General features: G+C 33.6%; 1 protein-coding gene across 1 annotated transcript; it reads right to left on the reverse strand.

Moving 5' to 3' along the window:
* Nucleotides 1-4: 4 nt before the first annotated feature.
* LOC119839907 lies at nt 5-15,934 on the reverse strand. The gene is made up of 12 exons (XM_038366344.1): nt 15,778-15,934; nt 7,899-7,966; nt 4,960-5,179; nt 4,117-4,359; nt 3,739-3,943; nt 2,383-2,550; nt 1,972-2,123; nt 1,403-1,563; nt 1,108-1,264; nt 801-860; nt 565-730; nt 5-140 (listed from the first exon to the last, which is right to left on the reverse strand). The coding sequence occupies exons 1-12, from the start codon at nt 15,793-15,795 to the stop codon at nt 109-111; spliced, it is 1,650 nt and encodes a 549-aa protein (XP_038222272.1). The 5' UTR covers nt 15,796-15,934; the 3' UTR covers nt 5-108.
* Nucleotides 15,935-18,006: the final 2,072 nt, after the last annotated feature.

An 18,006-nucleotide genomic window follows, 5' to 3' on the forward strand; every position in this document is an offset into this window, starting at 1 on the left:
ACTGATACAAAATTTTATTACAGATAATTCAGTCAACTTACAGATAATGTTATTTAATTTTATAAGATCTTCCTTAATTTGGTTTGTGATAATATCGCTAGTTAGGTTTTATTTGACGGCGTGCGGACCAGGGCCGTTCTCTGGAATTGTAGTAGAATATTAATCTTAGGGCCAGTATTACGTTACTCACATATTTATAAAAATAAATTAACTATGAGAAAAGACATTTCACAATTTGTGTATGATTTAACATTCATAGTACAAACAGAGAAAGATTAAGCTTTACATATTAAAAAATAATATCTAACATAGCTAGCGAATGCTCGTGACTTCGTCCGTATCAAGTATTATTGTGTTTTCCGTAATTGAACGTTGTTGGAGTCCTTAGAATGGGCTCAGATGCCTTTGACATAAACCAGACCATACAAAGACAGACATTTTATCTATATAGTAAGTAAAACATGTTTACGATAGTTTGCAAACATATTTCATTCAGTCGATCTAGTGTTATATTGTTTCTTTTTCAAAGCTAATATTACGTAACGTATTTAATTCGCAACCTACCGGCAATTTTCGATTGCACCTCCTGTAAATCAGCGTGCGACTTTTCCAGCGCATCGCTCAAGCCCGTTTTTATCTGGCTAAATTCCTGTACCACCAGGGACAGACGTCCCAGCAAATAATTCAAGTTATCATCCACCGTGGACACGCGTGACGTGATCAAGCCCACCTGGGAATGATACGAATTAAATATTAATATAAGCCGTAAAACAGTAGTCGTAGAGGCTATTACTGTTTACCTTATCTTTCATGCTGTCCAATGTCGTAGTGCTGCCATTAACATATTGCGCGGTTTGTTCCTGCCGGTTTTAATTGTCTATTAGTTGATTAGTACTATAATGCCGTATGAGCAAATGGAATTTTTGTTTGCGTTCATCACGTTATGGGTCATAATGGCAGTTATTTTTTAATTAACGAGACTGTTATTCAACGGCGTCGGTGTATGAAATTACCGGGCGATTTTTACATTCATAGAATAGAAATATGCACAGAAAAATTGCCTTTAAATTAGCAAAATAATAAAGCAATTGTTAAAATCGTTCTTACACTGAGTTTGTCGATAGATTTCTTACTAGCTGTCAGTTGTTCGTACATGATGCCAATCTGCCGCCAAACCTGCGACATCTCAGACTCAAACTTGGAAGTGAGATTGGCCAGGGCCAAACTTTGGTTGCCCATTATTTGCTTCTCTATTTGATCGACCCTGAAAATTGTTTCATTATTAATAATAACAATTTTTCACAATTAAAAATTATAAAAAAATAAATAAAATATATTTTACATTTTGTTGCTTTTCTATTGCTCTTGGTGTTTATTTTCGAATACAAAAAACTGTAAATACCTGTTCAATAAGGTGCTGTTTAGAAGTCTGCCCTGACCTCTGATACTCTCGCCAACTTCCAGCAGAATTCTGTTTACTCCATATTCTATACGTTTTTTCGTGGCAATTACATCGTCAGCGGTTTGTAGCATAACGTTTTCGTTCTTTGAGAATGATTGAATCTGAAAACAATTTATGTAACCTTAATAGTAACTAAATTTTGCATATACATCTATAGTTAGACGAAAATTCCCTTGACCGGTGAAAAAAGGAATCTCAAAAGGATGTAAGGTGTGAATTTATTTCGTTTATTCTATTTAGTACTATATTTTGAACAGGTTTCTCTCCTCCTTAAAAGTGTGTGATGCGAAAACTGCTACTAATAATTAAGATTTTCACAGACTAACTGCTATAGCGAGATAACATTAATGACCGTTGAAGTATTTTATTAAACTGGAAGGTGTTTCTCTAGCTCTGTTTAATAATGTGCACTACTATATAGCCTTCGCCTTGGGTTGGTCAACCCATTTATAGTAGAGTTATCACTAAGCGCCTACAAAATCTGCTCAAAACGTGTTAAAACTACCAACCTCGTTTCTTAAAGCGTCATAGCTCTTTTGTATATCGTCGTAGGCCTGTTCGCTCATTGTGTTACTCTGGGTTAGGCTTTGTTGAATATCTTTATTGGTGGCCACTAGACGTTCGCTCATTTCACGCAATTTCGTTACTATTTTGTTAACAGCTGAAATAAATAAATAGGCATGAGTGATGTTGATCCCAAAGATTGTTTTTTTATAGTCGAATTTACAAACAAAACCTCTCAAAATCATTGCTAAAAAGATTTGTGGTCAGATTGCATAGTGAAAACAAAATAAATGGCACGGTAGTTTAGACTCGAGGCATTCGTCAGAAAATAAAAGATTAAAAACTTCCCTCTTGCTCTCTGATGGATCAACGAATTATATATATCTAATTTTATTAATTGACAACAAGATACTTACTGTGATCTTCATTGCCGGTAATATTAGACTGTGTAACGGCAAGTGCTTCTAAGGTATCATTGGTTGCTCGTTTGATATCCGCAAGTCGGGGCAGGTCCTTCCACATGCTCTCCGCATTTGACAGTAATTGTTGGATCTTCTTTATTTCACCTTCTTGCCGCTCCATTACTATAACATTCAAATAAATGTAATTGTATAATACGGCCTTTTCTCTATGACGATCAAGTTTGAAAAATAGAATTTCAAATGATTAGTTGGATGAATTACTAACATTCAACACATTTTTCAAAGCATTTTATATAGTATACATATTCTTTGGATTGATATACTTGTAGAGAAAAGAGGCACTGTATTTGGTTAAGTATTCCTGTACTTCCCGTGTACCCCGTCTATATAAATTGTAGGTACGTTAAGGAAATACAAAAAAGTAAATAACAATTCAAAATGTCAATCATAAAATAGCCTTGCACCAAGGAAACTAATACGACAAAATAATAAATTGTTAACGCTTATTAAATAAGACCATTAGCAAAACAAAAAATGCTAATGCCTTGTTTTAGCCGTAGTGGCTAGAATACTGTTCTACTTTCGCCTTTCTGTTTTACTGAAATATAAACTTGAATAAAAAGCCTAAACATTCTGAAACGCCAGTATATAGGTCGATCAGGCCGTGTTAACGAGCGCCTGTCTACTTGTCGGCATTGTCAACGAAATGAAATTCACGTTGCTGATAGAAAATATTAATATGTCCCAGTTACTTGATGAATGAACGTCGTTTTGTACTGCATTAAACAGTTTAGATAACAGTCGGGAATTCATTTACATTATTATGAATTGCACAAAAATGAGTCGCATTCGGACCATAAATTTTAGCATTTCGAGGACAAACGGTTAGCATTGCAATGCTACAAAAATTAAACAACGGAATTTCTGTAATACCTATGATCGTAAGAGACTTTTTTGGTTAGCTATCTATCTTATAGTATGCTTTTTATGTAATAGGCATAATTTTCAATGTACATATGGGTCTAAACATTTATATAATACTAGGTTTCCGCCCGTGGCTTCGCACGCATAATCAGAGGTAAACTAGCATAGCTACCGCTCGCGCGGGATTTCAAGGATTTACTATATCCTTTCTCAGGTCCAATCAATCTTTGTACTAAGTTTTATTCAAATGGTTCAGTGGTATGGGCGTGAAGAAGAAACAGACAGACAGATAATTGACCGACAGACATACATTTACTTTCGAATTTATATTTAATAATAAGCTATAGGTTTTTGTCCATCTGAAATTTCTCGTAATGTTTCTATAGATTTTTGTCCTTGACCTAGTAATATAATAAATTAATTAACCTTCACTCATTTTGTTGTGCCAGGCCTCGTCAGCAAGCGTAACTTCGTTCAAAGGTACAAAATCAGTCGGTATCTTAGAAGATGTCTCGTTGTATTTATTTAGCTTCAACTCATATTTGTTCAGTAATTTCTCAGCCTCTGTTATGTGTCGCTCGAAGGGGTTTACGTCTGTTACCATTTCTACGCACAAAGCCCGCAAAGCGTCCTGAAAAATAGCTCTCTTTTAATTATTTTATAACCGCTCCTCTCGGAATTGTGGTCTTCGTCTGGATAGCAGTCGGAGGGTATAACCTACGTTACAAAATGGTCCTTTCGCTTCGCTATTGAATAAAATATATCTAATAGAACTTTTATTGCTGATATATTATTTAAATTTACCTTATTCAGACTGTTCTTCAGACTAAGAATTTCTTGTTTAACAGCATCCAACTTTGCATCGGTAACATCCAGCCGCCTGTTTATAGAATCATCTTCCGTTGTCAAATTTGTTTCTACGTCTGCTGGTGCTGTGTTTGTCTTCAAGTTCTTATTCAATGTAGCTGTGAGTGCTTGTAAAGACTTTTGTATGTCTTCTAACATTTCATGAGTTTTTTCTTGCTTTGCCTTTTCTTTTTCTTCTTTCTAAAATATGAGAAACTAGTTTATTTTCTGAGCGAAAGAAGGTTAGCTGATAGTCTATTGATTAAATATATTTATTTTCAACGATTCGTCGTTAACAATTTAATTTTGGAGATAATCTTAACCCTGAGGTTTAATTATCACTCTGAGGTTTACACATCAGCTATTCTCTCACACAAATTAAGGAATCGCTATAATAAAGTATTAGGCTTTTTTTTTTGTCTAATAGCGTATAACTGAGCTAGTGGTTCGCTTTGTAAATCACCGCCGTCTATGACCATTTGCAGAAGTAGGGCAGTACGTAGGGTGAAAATGTGTTGTTCGCTTTTAAGGGATTAAGGATAAAGAAAGGATTGACCACGGAAATAAATGGAAGGATGAAAAAAAGGATACTAGCCTCCTCTTCTGTGAGAGAGTGAACGGTGAATTCGGTGGGGGTGTGGTACCTTCCCCGGTGCGCCACAATTCCTGCCCAAGCGTGTTGGACTCCAACACTCAATTATGTATTAAGTTTTCTATCAAAATTTTGTAATTAAAATATATAATTTGTAGGAAAATAGTCGCCTTTAATAATTCTGTATAGATATATAAATTAGAGCTTACCTGAATAAATAAACTTTCCACGTTATAAACTCGTTCGTCCAGACGCGAAATTAACCCGTTCAAGGGCTCGAGTGCTCTGTGTTTTTTCTCCAAAGACTGAAGCATATTTTTCAGCTGGTCACCAAGAACCTTTTCTCGAAATTCGTGGCGATCCAGTTTCATTTCTGATACATGGAAGAGGTGGACAAGTGATAGCATAACGTTTCGAATTTCTTCGTGTCTGAGAAAGAAATTATTAATTTATTAATTAATACAACCCATATAAAACTAATTCTGTACCTATCTTTCTCAAATCGAAAGAAAATACGTTTTGGCTGAATACGAAAAAACGCTTTGTCAGGATCTCAAACAGTAAGAGGAAAGCTAATATCTTTTAGACAAAAACAACAGACAAGGAATGAAATGAATGCATTTCAGATTAAAATACTAATATGTTGCTCAATTGACAACATTTCATAATTTTAAGCTACAAGCAAATAGTAAAAGCTTAAAAGCTTTTTAAACAATAGTACCCATATTATTTGCTTTTTTAAGATACAGGAATAGATTTTTTCCTTTATGGTAATGAAAAATATTACGTGTACTGTGTTAATTTGTTCATGGTCTTACAAAAAATGAAATTTTATCAAAGCGCAACCTATTCTGAGTGTAATAAAAAGTTTCTAATTAGCCTCTTAAATCCATCTACCAATAATCGTATCGTACACGAGTTTATCTATCAATCAATACAAATTGATTGAACATTCAATATGTTCATTGACTTTCAAAACACTTGATGCAATCGCTAAACAAGACGTGATGGTTACGTCATGTGTTGTGAAGAATCTTTATTGGTATGTGTTAAAGGGAGTCGCAAGTTTATGTAAGGTAGGAAATGCCCATCGCTTGAATTGAATGAATGAGGTTTTTGTTTTATTAGATAACTTTAATGAAACGAGACAGTAGGTATGGTAAAAGTGTTGAAGTAAATTCAGGTGTGACATTTAAAATGATGGTGAGCAAATCTATACATTTAATCGATACATTCCGTATCGATTTGCTCAACATTATTTCAAACGAAATGCGCCCCACGGTTTCACCCGCGTAAGTCCGTATCCCGTAGGAATATCGTGATAAAAAGCCTATATGCTATTCCAGTTACCCAGCTGTGTACGTACCAAATTTCACTGCAATCGGTTCAGTAGTCTTTGCGTGAAAGAGCAACAAACACACACACACACATATTAGTAGGATAGTAGGATAGGATGTCTACATGGTAGGTACACAGAAGTAGGTTTCTAATGAATCGCAATTAAGTTATTTTTTTGAGTTTTCTTCTTCTTACATTAATGTAATACATTTTTGAGCAACAGTATGCGATGTTTACTAATTATTAATTATTTTAAATAAATATATACACTGATCGTCTTATGAAATTGTCAACCGACCCCAAAAAGGAAAGAGGATATCAATTCTATTGTATATTTTTTTTTGCGTATGTAACTTGTTGAATCTATTTTTTATTTTAATGCTGTGACATTTTGAAGGCACTTTAGTTTTTTTGTTAAAAATAATTATGTTCTGTTACGATTCGCGTCATAAAAAATTCACAACTCTGATAAAAAATAAATGTTTTAAAATGCTAGCAAAAAACAAAATAAGATGTAGAAGTGAACACATAATTTGAAACATACATCCAAAATGGCAAAAAGAAGGTTCTTTTAAAAACTAACCCCAAAGAAAACAAACATTTAAACTTGGATGCCAGTTCTTCCCTTGGCTTATGCGGATGAAATTACGGGGCACGGCTAGTTCCCTATAATGAAGGTATTCTCATACAAAATAAAGTGCCTCTCACTGAGGTGATAAAAATATGAATATGCTAATGGAACTATAAAATTTTAATGAGAACGTTTTACGCCTACGATAAAAATGACCCATGATCGCCACAACGAATTGTAATTATTTTTGACCAAGTTGTACATATTTTGGGAATTTATCACTTAGACGATATTTATACCTAATTACCCTCAAGCCTAAGTTTAGTGTTTTATTGTAATGTTTACACTAAGATATAAATGCCTACTTATAAGTTTATTTATTTAAGGGGTTCGTTTATTTATATCTGCAATACTTAAAGCAAAGATAAGTCTACAATTTGCATTTGATACGAATTCAGTTCAGTCTCGTAAAGTATTATATGTAAAGCTGAGAAAATAGATTGTATAACCAGTTAGTATTATATTATCTGTGGTATAACGAAAGGAAGCGAAAATAAACCATTAAACATGATTCGAACAATTAATCCTTTAACGGACTTATACCAGACGGACGTATCCCACATCTTTGGCGCTGTTTAAATTGGTACACTTATGGGTGTCCAAACATGGGCTACCGGCCACAACCACAAAATGTCGTCACTGACATGATTATTACAGTTTTCATACATTTTACATGAACTCTCCGCACACGGTTGACGCCGGTGGTTACCACATGCAACAAATCGCTTCTCGTGGCGGCGTTTGTGGCCCGGTTGAGAACTCTTAGTGGTATATGGTGACTATTACTAGTATTATACTACTATATACTAGTATTCAATTTATGTTAAGATTTTACGAGTTTTGTAGTTAGTTTATTAGGTACCTACTTGATTTTTTGCTTTTCCCCTTATTAACAATCGAAGATTATTTTTAGCCTAGAAAAGCCTTTCTTTTCTGAAGTTCGACTTGTAAATTGCAAATGCAAATGCATTGCTTTTAAGAAAAAGATTTCCTCTGATGCGACGATTACACCCGCGCATTTTTGTAGATGTATGCTACCCTCCCTGGTATCCTCCCTCCTTCCTTCAGCATTAAAAGGGGGCAGCCTGTGCCCCATTTAATGCTGAAACTTGCTCGAATCCCACATACAAAAGCGTATGTATAACTTAAAATATAGGAAGAGCAAAATAAAGTACTCACGTAACATTTTTGGCCTCTGTGTGTGTACTGGACACGATGAGCAGGAGCGCAACCAAACACCACGGCCTCTGGAAGCAAATATTTTCAACTTAAATTTCTTTTTACCATTTATGTACATTAAATTGATTACGAGCAGACTTTGAAGCGACTTGATAGTAATTATAATAAAAGAATATCATAATCCCTACAAATCAGTAACAACAGGCACCTATTAAATTCCACATTAAAACATTAAAATCAGGGGAAAGGGTAAGCATTTTTATATCTTCATCGTTATCATTCAAGCAAATATTGTGATAGAGTTATGTTAAATGAGTTTTTGAGTGAATGTGTACTAAATAAATACGAGAATGATTTCTAACAGTGATAAAGAGGGTCGCCTTATCAGACGTGGTCAACATTACACACTTGTAACACTACAGATGGGATAGATAACCTTTAGCTTTAATTGGTTGAAGCTTAGTCAGTAGGTACATAACATGGGTGATCGTGTAGATGAAGTATTTATATATATTCTACTAATATTATAAATGCGAAAGTCTGTAAGGATGTGTGTGTGTTTGTTGCTCTTTCACGCAAAAACTACTGAACGGATTGCAATAAAATTTGGTACGTAGACAGCTGGACAACTGGAATAACATATAGGCAACTTTTATCCCGACATTCTTATGGGATACGGACTTACGCGGGTGAAACCGCGGGTAAGATAATAAGTAAGATAAATATGTAAAGTACTACTTATAAAACTGTTCTAAAAAAAAAGAAAGGGTATAAAATATAAATGAGCAAAAGGAAGGAAAGTATTGAAATATAATTTGTTTTGACTTCATGATAATTTATTGTTCTGAGCCCCGTTATGTACTTATTTTCAACCGACTACAAAAAAGGAGGAGATTGTAAATACTACCGTAATTTTTGTGTGTTGTTATCTCATAACTTTTTACCGGGTGGACCAATTTTTATTATTCTTTTTTGTTTGATAGCTAGTGCCTGCCATGTGATCTATTTAAATTTGGTCTAGTTCTGACAATTTGAAGATGGCTGTGTTTTTTGAAATAATAATTATTCCTTGTAGCTTTCTCAGTGTATATATTTTTTTTACATATAAATCACAACAGAAGTAGTAACAGTAGTATAATTCTTCTTCTCGATCAGTTTATCTTATAATCAAAATTATATTATCTAATTATTAATATTAGTCAGGTTTAATCAGAATACTGTTCAAATATTTGCTTATTGTGCAGCCGTCTACAGTAGATACTAGGCTAACCAGGCGTTCAAAACATCTATCTTTCTCTCAACTAGATTCTGGGTTAACATAATAATTTGCTTGTTACTATAGATAATACCAAGGGCTTAGATAATAAGTTACCAATAGATTATAATAACGCAATAAAGGTTTCTAGCAAATTCTTAAAGATCAAGAATCTACTCTCAACCAATATCTAGATTATATGATGACTATAAACATCCACACAATTTGACACACAATATTTTTGTATGTTTGTAAACAATAAACGCAAAACGACTTGAACGGTTTTTAAAATTTATTTCACCGGGGGACAGCTACGTAGCTGACTATGTAGATAAGTCCAGTTATGTTACTGGCGTTGTTTTTTTTAAATGTAAAGAAAAGACAAGAAAGGTAATATTAATATTGTATGCTTAAAATTTTACTGGTTCGATATTTCATATTCTTTCCTTTTTTTTTAACCGAAACGAAGGAGATTCTCAATAATAATTGAATATAATAATATGAAATTGTTGTCATTTGGTTCTGGAATCGGAAATAGTCCTTTTCCCGCTATGGATGTCAGGGATTTTTTTGTAGAATTATTTAAGTAACAATAAGTTTGTAAGAGACATTCTTTATATCCTCCCACTAAGAAGTAGTCTAAATATTTTTTTTTTTTATTCATAATCATACTCAAATTCATTCGACCGAGTTCATTCTACTGTGAAAAATTATAGGAGACTGCTAGAAGCAAATTATTTCAGATGTCGTGCGAGCTAGAGATAGCCTCTATTCTGCTTCAGTTTTCAATAGATTTGAAGTGCATAGAGTATAGACCTTCGTAAACTGTCACAAGCTGATTCTTGGTAACAATCTAGTTAGATTTCTTTAACAATATCGATTCCAATTCCATTTCTCCTTTTCTTTATAAGTACTTAATCCTTTCTTCGATCTGTCAAATATGATTATTTTTACTCTTGTGGAAATAAAGCAATATGGGTGAGATTTTAACTCTGTAATATGCTTATTTTACATAGCTTATTTACAGCAGGCTTTGTTATACCAAACTCAATTATATACGATAAAATGTTGCCGTTTAAGTTATGCGTTATATAGCTAAGTCTTAATCCAAACTAACCAACGCACAGCATAAAATAAAGATAAAGTAGAATATATGGGATTTATTTATGCTACTTACTACTTACTTATTACTAATGCGATAACCTTATTTAAATTTGAGAAAGCTGAAGTAAAAGAAAGTAAAGACGACGAAAAGAAATAATAACGACGAAGGCACATTACCTAGTCCTATTAACCTCTTCAATGTAACGACTAAACGGTCTGATTCTAGGTAAACCATTGTAGCCACAGCAGAACGTGACTTGAGCTAAACACTGCCTTGTTATATACTGAATTTATATCTGCGAGTCATAGTTCAAATGATTGTTCGTTTACAAATTGTAACCTTATGATTTTATTGTTTTGTAACTGATTTATCCTGTTTGTTTTTAATATGTGGCGCTATCAACGCTTCTATCGCCTTTAGTGAGATTTTGCGGACCTGCCTGTTTGCGGGCCAAGCAGTATTTACTATTTTGTCAAAAGAAAACTTCGTTTTATCTATAACATCAGCTCCTGGACCAATATAAATATCGTCAAAGTTGTCAGTCAAAAATTTTATTCTATGGTAGTCAATGAGAAAGTATGATATAACACACTCTTTATTCTATATTATACGTTAACAATCTAAATAATTGATTGATAATAGCTAATTGGTTACCTAAATTTTCATATTTTATCATTATTACAATTTTTTGTGATTGTTGCAAAACTTAGTAGTATTTAGGGGCTTCAATCAAACATATCTCTCTTTCGAATTTAATGAAACTGCAGAAAATTTACGATACCTGTACATACCCAAATAATAGGCCTATAAAGCTTAACGCGCTAAGCTCACTAACATCTCTATTAATTTATAATTAGCTCCTTATAGACAACGTAGTATCATGACAAAGGGAAAGGAACTTACATGCTGAATATAGACCTTGGCCGGGATTCAGGTCAAACGCGCGGACAAAGCTTTTAATGCTGTAAGCACACGACGATAACATTATGTTTTCCTTCCCGGTATTAGTTGAATGCGTTAAGTGTTCATATATTTAGCTTTGCTGGCACAGTTACCCTGGGCTTACGTAGTTCTATAATAAATATAATATACAATCAATGGTAATTTATAATATTATAGAATGAACTGAACAGGAATAAAATCATCACACTAAATGTTAAAGTGTATTTGTTTGGATGTTTCAAGACCGTCAATCACACTGAAACTACTGAACGGATTTTTTTTTTATGTCATAGCGGGCAACTGAGCTGGTAGTTCGCCTGATGGAAAACGATCACCACCGCCCATGAACATTCGCAAAGGTAGTGCCTCTGCGAATGCGCTACCCGCTTTTAGTGGGTAAGGGAAAAGGAACGGATTCATGACTGGAAAGAAGAAATGGACTGGGACGGGTGAGGAAAAGGAAATAGGCCTCCGATGAAATTTGGGATACCGACAGAGTATGAGCTGACTTGGGTGACAGGATACTTTTTATCCTCATTAAATGTGCCCTTGGGATAAAATACGAATCTTGATATCCGAGCGGAGCCGGGACGGGCGATGCATTCTATTATTCAATATATTGTGATGTGGTGCTGATGAAACCTTGTATAAATTTATAAAAAACACTATGTAAATACACAAGCAAGCTCCATAAATGTACAAAAGAATCTAAGATGCAATGTTCCTAGAACTAACTTAGTTCACTAGTAGAATGTAGTACCGTTAGATACAAGAACAAGAAAAAATGCGTAAACGAAAATAATAACTATTAACCTACAATATTTTAAAATACTTATATATTATAATGCTAATTAGTATGATCAAATAGGCATGGTAGAGCGGCAATTCAATAATAATCGCTTCCTGACTCATGTATCAAAGCTTGTTTGTTACAATGTTCTGTTGAACCGATTTAGATTAAATTCAGTAGTTGAAACTGTATGCACATACAAGACTGCTCTTTGTTTAGGATATAAATGTATATGTATGGATATATGATGGTAGTGGTTTCGCATTTTTTTGGTGGGAGGAGAAATACTATTTTCCTTTATTTTAACTTGTAGCATTTAGATGCTTTATAAATAAGAAATTTTTGAAGATTAGAAAAAGATTGATTACGAGGCGGGATTCATACCCGTGTCATATCACCGAACCGTGGCAATGCCTAACCTCACTTACCCACGTGAATATTCTCTGCGTTTTATTATCAAAGGCACATTAAAACTCGAATTATAATGTTGTAGGTACCTATCTAATTATTTAAGAGAGGAACATGCTAGACCTAAAAATCTCACGACAGTTTGGGGGGAAAACGGAAAATATTATATTAAGTTAAACGTTAAACCTTATGCCTCATGTAGAATCGGATTTGGTATAACATGATTTTAGGAATCGTTCGAAAGTTCATCTTAAAGAAAACAACAGAAAACTCAAGAACAATCAATTGTACAATGAACTACCCTTAATTAGGTTAATTTAGAATTAGATAACTATACATACATATACTATATGTATATATCCTGAACTCCATATGAGTTTTAATTGGATATAATTTAGTTAGTAATGTATATATTATTTCTATCACTCAGAAAAATAAACTCCCTTCGATACCATAAGCATTTACTACTCCCGAAGTCAACCTGTAGTTATTATTTCACAATTCAAACAACCACATACAATAGCTTTAAAATCTTGACAAAAACCTATATAAACAAGCACATTGTAAGTGCATTATTTATCGTCAATTTGTCGAACACGGTGTAATCATGTATGCGATACAAGTTAGCAATATGTCAGTACCTTGCCACGGCAAGGCGTGAAATACATCAAGTGCACAGGAGCTGGGGCAATAAACTTTATTGGAACACCGCAGGATATTTGCTATATATGTAACCACATTTAGGAATAAAGCTACTTATAGTTGTAATAAGCACATTATGAGTAGTAAGTTATCTGTGTTTTTACGAAGCGAGAAGTGGTATTTTACTTTATTTATTTTTCATTTAAATTGCTCATACGCAATGTTAATAATACCTAATTATTATAAAATGCAGAGGTTGCATATAATACTTTTAACTAGGATATCTTTATATGGGCTGCCGCCGAGGGGGTCGCGGACGAATTCTAACAAGCACCCGTGGCCCCTTCACTTATGTGGCTCGACGGAACACAGTGGGGTTTTAGTCGGTAGGAATCCGACATAACCCACGATCTCTTCCCCGGGGGCCATGGGTATCTATGTAAGATTTCCCCACTATAATAAAAAAAGGATATCTTTATATGAGATTAAAATATAATATATCATATGTACAACAACATTATAATAATACAATATATAGTATTTTCTTGTGTTTGGTTTCACGCGAGTATTATACATTTAGAAATTAAAAACTTTTCACGTCGTGGTCACGGGGAGACTCGGTCTAGTCTCCCCGTGACCACGCTCGCTTTAAAGTGTTCGAAACGTCGGGTTAATAATATAATGAATAAATCGCGTTTAAAATCCGTTGAAAAGTTTTTAATTTCTAAATAATACAATATACTTTATTCAACACATCTAAATGGGGGAGATTAACAAATGAAGATGAAAGGAAACAAGAAAGGAAAGAAACAATACAATAATCATTATACGTATATACAAAAGTTCTATAGTTACCAGTAGCTGAAAAATCTCTTTTTCGACGTTTATTTTGAAACGTATTTATTTACTTATACTCATCCAAGGCATTATTATTATTAATAAGCAGATAATAGGCATAAACAATAGTTCACCATAGCCTCAGATAACCCTAGTGTATTTTTAATCGCGTCGTCTACAGAAAATTTACTTTATTTACCTATCACCTTCAAGATTAGGAATCTATTTATTTTTATTTTGAATATCACATACAGTTTTGAGAAAAGGGTATCTATTAAAGGGTTAGATACCTGTGCAAATAAGCGATCCCTGAGGGCTATAGGCTATGTATATGAAGATAATATTATAATACAACGAGCGAAACAGCAGCGGACCGCTAGTGTAATTAGATATAGGAACTTAGAAGTGATGCTGAGTACATATTGATTTAAAATGTAAATGTAAATATTAAAATTTGTTTTTCCAGAGTTGTTACATGTTTATATATGACTCGGTAAATAAATACAAATGCCAATAATTAATAATATGGTCATTATACGTATTTGTCTTCAATTAATTCATTTTATTATTTTAATTATAAGTATGAAATAACTTTAACGAGACACTTATCACGAGAAGTGGTGTTTGTGTGGATATTGTTTATTTCCTTGATTTAAGCGACGTATTATTGTATTATATTAATTATACAGCATGTTTTTTACTTTAAATGTGAGTATTATTGAAATATGAGTATGTATTTATATTTGAACGGGTCTCTGCAGACTTTTGTATCTTAGATTTTCGTCCATTACCAAATGGATTAAATTCTAAGACATAAAAACTTAATATCGAACTGCTTCTACCGCCTAAAGTTCTTATATACAATACTAGCTGCGCCCCGCGGTTTCACCCGCGCAAGTCTGCATATGTGTTATTCCAGTTGTCCAGCTATTCAGCTATTTTAGCTATCTAAACTTCATTGCAATCGGTCGAGTAGTTTTTGCGTGAAAAAGTAACAAACATACATATACACATACCCACACAGCCGTCCTCACAAACTTTCGCATTTATAATATTAGTAGGATTCGAGAGTATCCGAGAACAGAGTTGCGTTTTAGGCTACGTGAGTCCTATTGAAGTCCAATTATGCTGACGTACACCATGTCAGCATAATTGAACTTCGGCCCTAGACTGCTGACTTACTTTAAATTGTAAGTTATTTTTTACTTTCTTGGGAGCCACTGAAATCGTCACCACATCCAGTCTTGTGGTGGAGTGGCTTGCCATTTCCACTCTTTAGGCATATATGTTTTATTTGAATTTATTTCGTGTTTCTTTTTCTCTGTTTATGTATTTTTGTGTTTTTTCTTTAGTTTGTAATTTTTACTTTACCTTTTTATTGTACAATGTGTCTGGTACTTTGTGCATAATATGGTGGATTATATATAATTAAACGTAACTATCAATTAATGTTTTATCCTTTCTTTGTAGAATAAAAATGATTGTATTGTGACACTTTTTTTTATGTTTAAATTACCTAATACCACTAGTTACTTATTTGGTCAGCTGTGGTGTTACTACTCACACTAAAAATAAAGTTATGGATCTAATTTTTATAGTATCTAGTTTTACTGTTATTAAAACATGGGATATTTCATCCTGGCTGAGAATGTCACATTTTCTTAGATACATGAACAACAAGTTGATACAGAAATATTATTTGACTCGTTAAATATCGACAATTCAATTTTGATATTAAAATGCATATTGCTTAAATACAAAAAATATATAACTTTGATGCAGTTGCGTAGCTGGTAAAATATATTTAGGTAGGATCAATAATAATCTTAAATTTATTTCAGGCCAGAAAATAAATCCCATCCCTATCGCAAAGCGTTCATTATAATTGATGAGCTCTCACCATGCCAACCGCAGCCATGTCGCCTGTTATATTCTAATCTCGACTAGGTTACACTTTTTACTTTGTTTGAGATCGCGGCGTTTGATCTAAATAAAGCTCGTAGTACTGCGCTCACGCGCAGTCGATCGCGAACTGAGGTGATCGATGAACTTTGTGGTTGCGCCTTGTGGACTAGCGCAGGAGGCGCCGACGCCACTGCACGCGCAGGGTGAACGAATGCGTTCATTATTACGCCCCACTGACGTGATCCATCGACATTCCAAAGGGTTAAATGGGATCTTATTTTGGAGATTAATAAATAGACCGTTTAGTGGAGCTACCGCGATGGCTGAGGTTTATTAAACTCATTGATATAAATGCACTTTAGTTGATAGGACTAATATATATTTATTGCTTTTAAGTACGTTTGGTAACATTAACGTTTTGTAATAGATGCGTATCTGATTTCTTTACTAGTCTACCCTATTAAAGAAGGGTTATGCTGTGTCTGCTGGTTATGTCTATTTAAAAACTCGTGTCCCTGTTATATATTTCTCTAATTTTATATATATCTATCTATTATGATCGTTTCGGAGAATTTTTGAAAGCGAATTAATGCTCTCAATAAATTTACCCGAAAAGGTCATAGCCGATTCCGTGGGTTGAAGGATCATGGACAAGGAGGAGAAAGCTTCTATGTGTGTAATCTACATATTACTTTGCTCATTTATAAAAAGTTAGTTTTTGTATATAGTAGCTATTAAAAAGGTGGGTTCATAATCAATAACTTATAAAACGAGAAAAAAAAATGCTTTTAGCAACTATACACGTATTTACACTTTAAATTTAACACAGTTTCTTTATGCTATATTTGCTAAATAAACGAAAAATCTAAATCTAACCAAGCCAACGACCGACATCGCACACAAAACTTTTTAAGTCAAGTCTATTTGGCATTGGATCATAAAACAAATATGCTTATTTCGATAAAAACGGCAAAAGGACGTTGATCTTAATATTTCGGTTAAGTTAATATTAGATAGTGGGCGCTATCTTTGGTGACGCATCTAGAGGCGTCTCTTGGTTCAGAGTGTCTCCATTCATAATCGACACCTTTTTAAAATTCATCACTGCTAAAACTTATGAAAAGAAACATGCTTCGTACCATTCTTGGAATTCAGACCTAATTCTCACTCTCCAAGTCTAGGTACAAATTGAATGTTCTATTTCACTGTAAATAGATTGGGTTAAGAATCTTTTGCACGATCGATTTATTTAAATTATAGCAGCCCATCGAGAATTTAAGTGATGAAGTATATCATCAAATTTCCGTTTTATGCACATATATTCCAAATCTATACTAGTTACTGTTCTTATATACCTATCTATGCAACATTTCTTGTAATTTATTTGACCCAGGTGGAAAACGGGACCCTGTTACTTAGACTTCGCTGTCCGTACGTCTGTCACCAGGCTGTACTCATGTGTTCATGATCCGTAATACTAAGACGGTTAAAATTTTTAAAGATGATGTAATTTTGTTGCAATAATACTTTAATATATGTTGCATGTATCTAATTTAAAATAACTCCCACTTAAGATCAAAGAGCATAGAGATTTAGAGGCGGGTGGAAATTTAAACAAGCGTTAAGCGTATATTAATAAATGTCAGAGCCGTTTTTAAAGCTTCCTGATAGCTTATCTGCCAGTTTAAAAGCCATAAAATAGGCTATAATGGACATGACAGCAAGCGGCCAAAACCAATAGAAATTTTAAGAATATAATTGTATACTTAATACATCGATTTTCGGCTACAGTGGTCAATCTTGATAAAGACTAGTCAATTTCGCAGATGATATATCCACCGAGTATTCAAAGTATTCGCTCAACCACAATACCTCAAGTTATAGCATTATGTCATCTGTGCCTCAAGTTCACTCCTATTGATATAAGCGGAGAGTCAGATCTTAATTGAAAGTCATATTTAATCGTTCTGTAGAATTACGAAATATCGAATTGGAAATACCCACCGTTAATATGTAGTTGGTACTTGTCTATGACACTAAGGCACGTTTAAAAACAAACAAGACCAAGATAAAAAATTTAATAAATCAACTCTTAGATAACCGGGTCAAGTACCGACTAAACAACAATTACATATAAATCAATTTATTTGTAATTTTCTATTAGGTAAGATACTTAACGATAGATAGGTAGGTAGTATTTCAGGCTCACATTTTTATTTTTACA

This window comes from Zerene cesonia, chromosome 5 (genome assembly GCF_012273895.1).
Source record: "Zerene cesonia ecotype Mississippi chromosome 5, Zerene_cesonia_1.1, whole genome shotgun sequence".
Lineage (NCBI taxonomy): Eukaryota > Metazoa > Arthropoda > Insecta > Lepidoptera > Pieridae > Zerene > Zerene cesonia.

What these genes read in the sequence shown, in the direction of transcription:
- LOC119839907 (XM_038366344.1), bottom strand. An exon ending in AATCTATCGACAAACTCAGT is followed by an intron (nt 861 to 1,107) that starts GTAAGAACGATT and finishes TAAAACCGGCAG; the next exon opens with GAACAAACCGCGCAATATGT. An exon ending in TGGACAGCATGAAAGATAAG is followed by an intron (nt 731 to 800) that starts GTAAACAGTAAT and finishes TATCATTCCCAG; the next exon opens with GTGGGCTTGATCACGTCACG.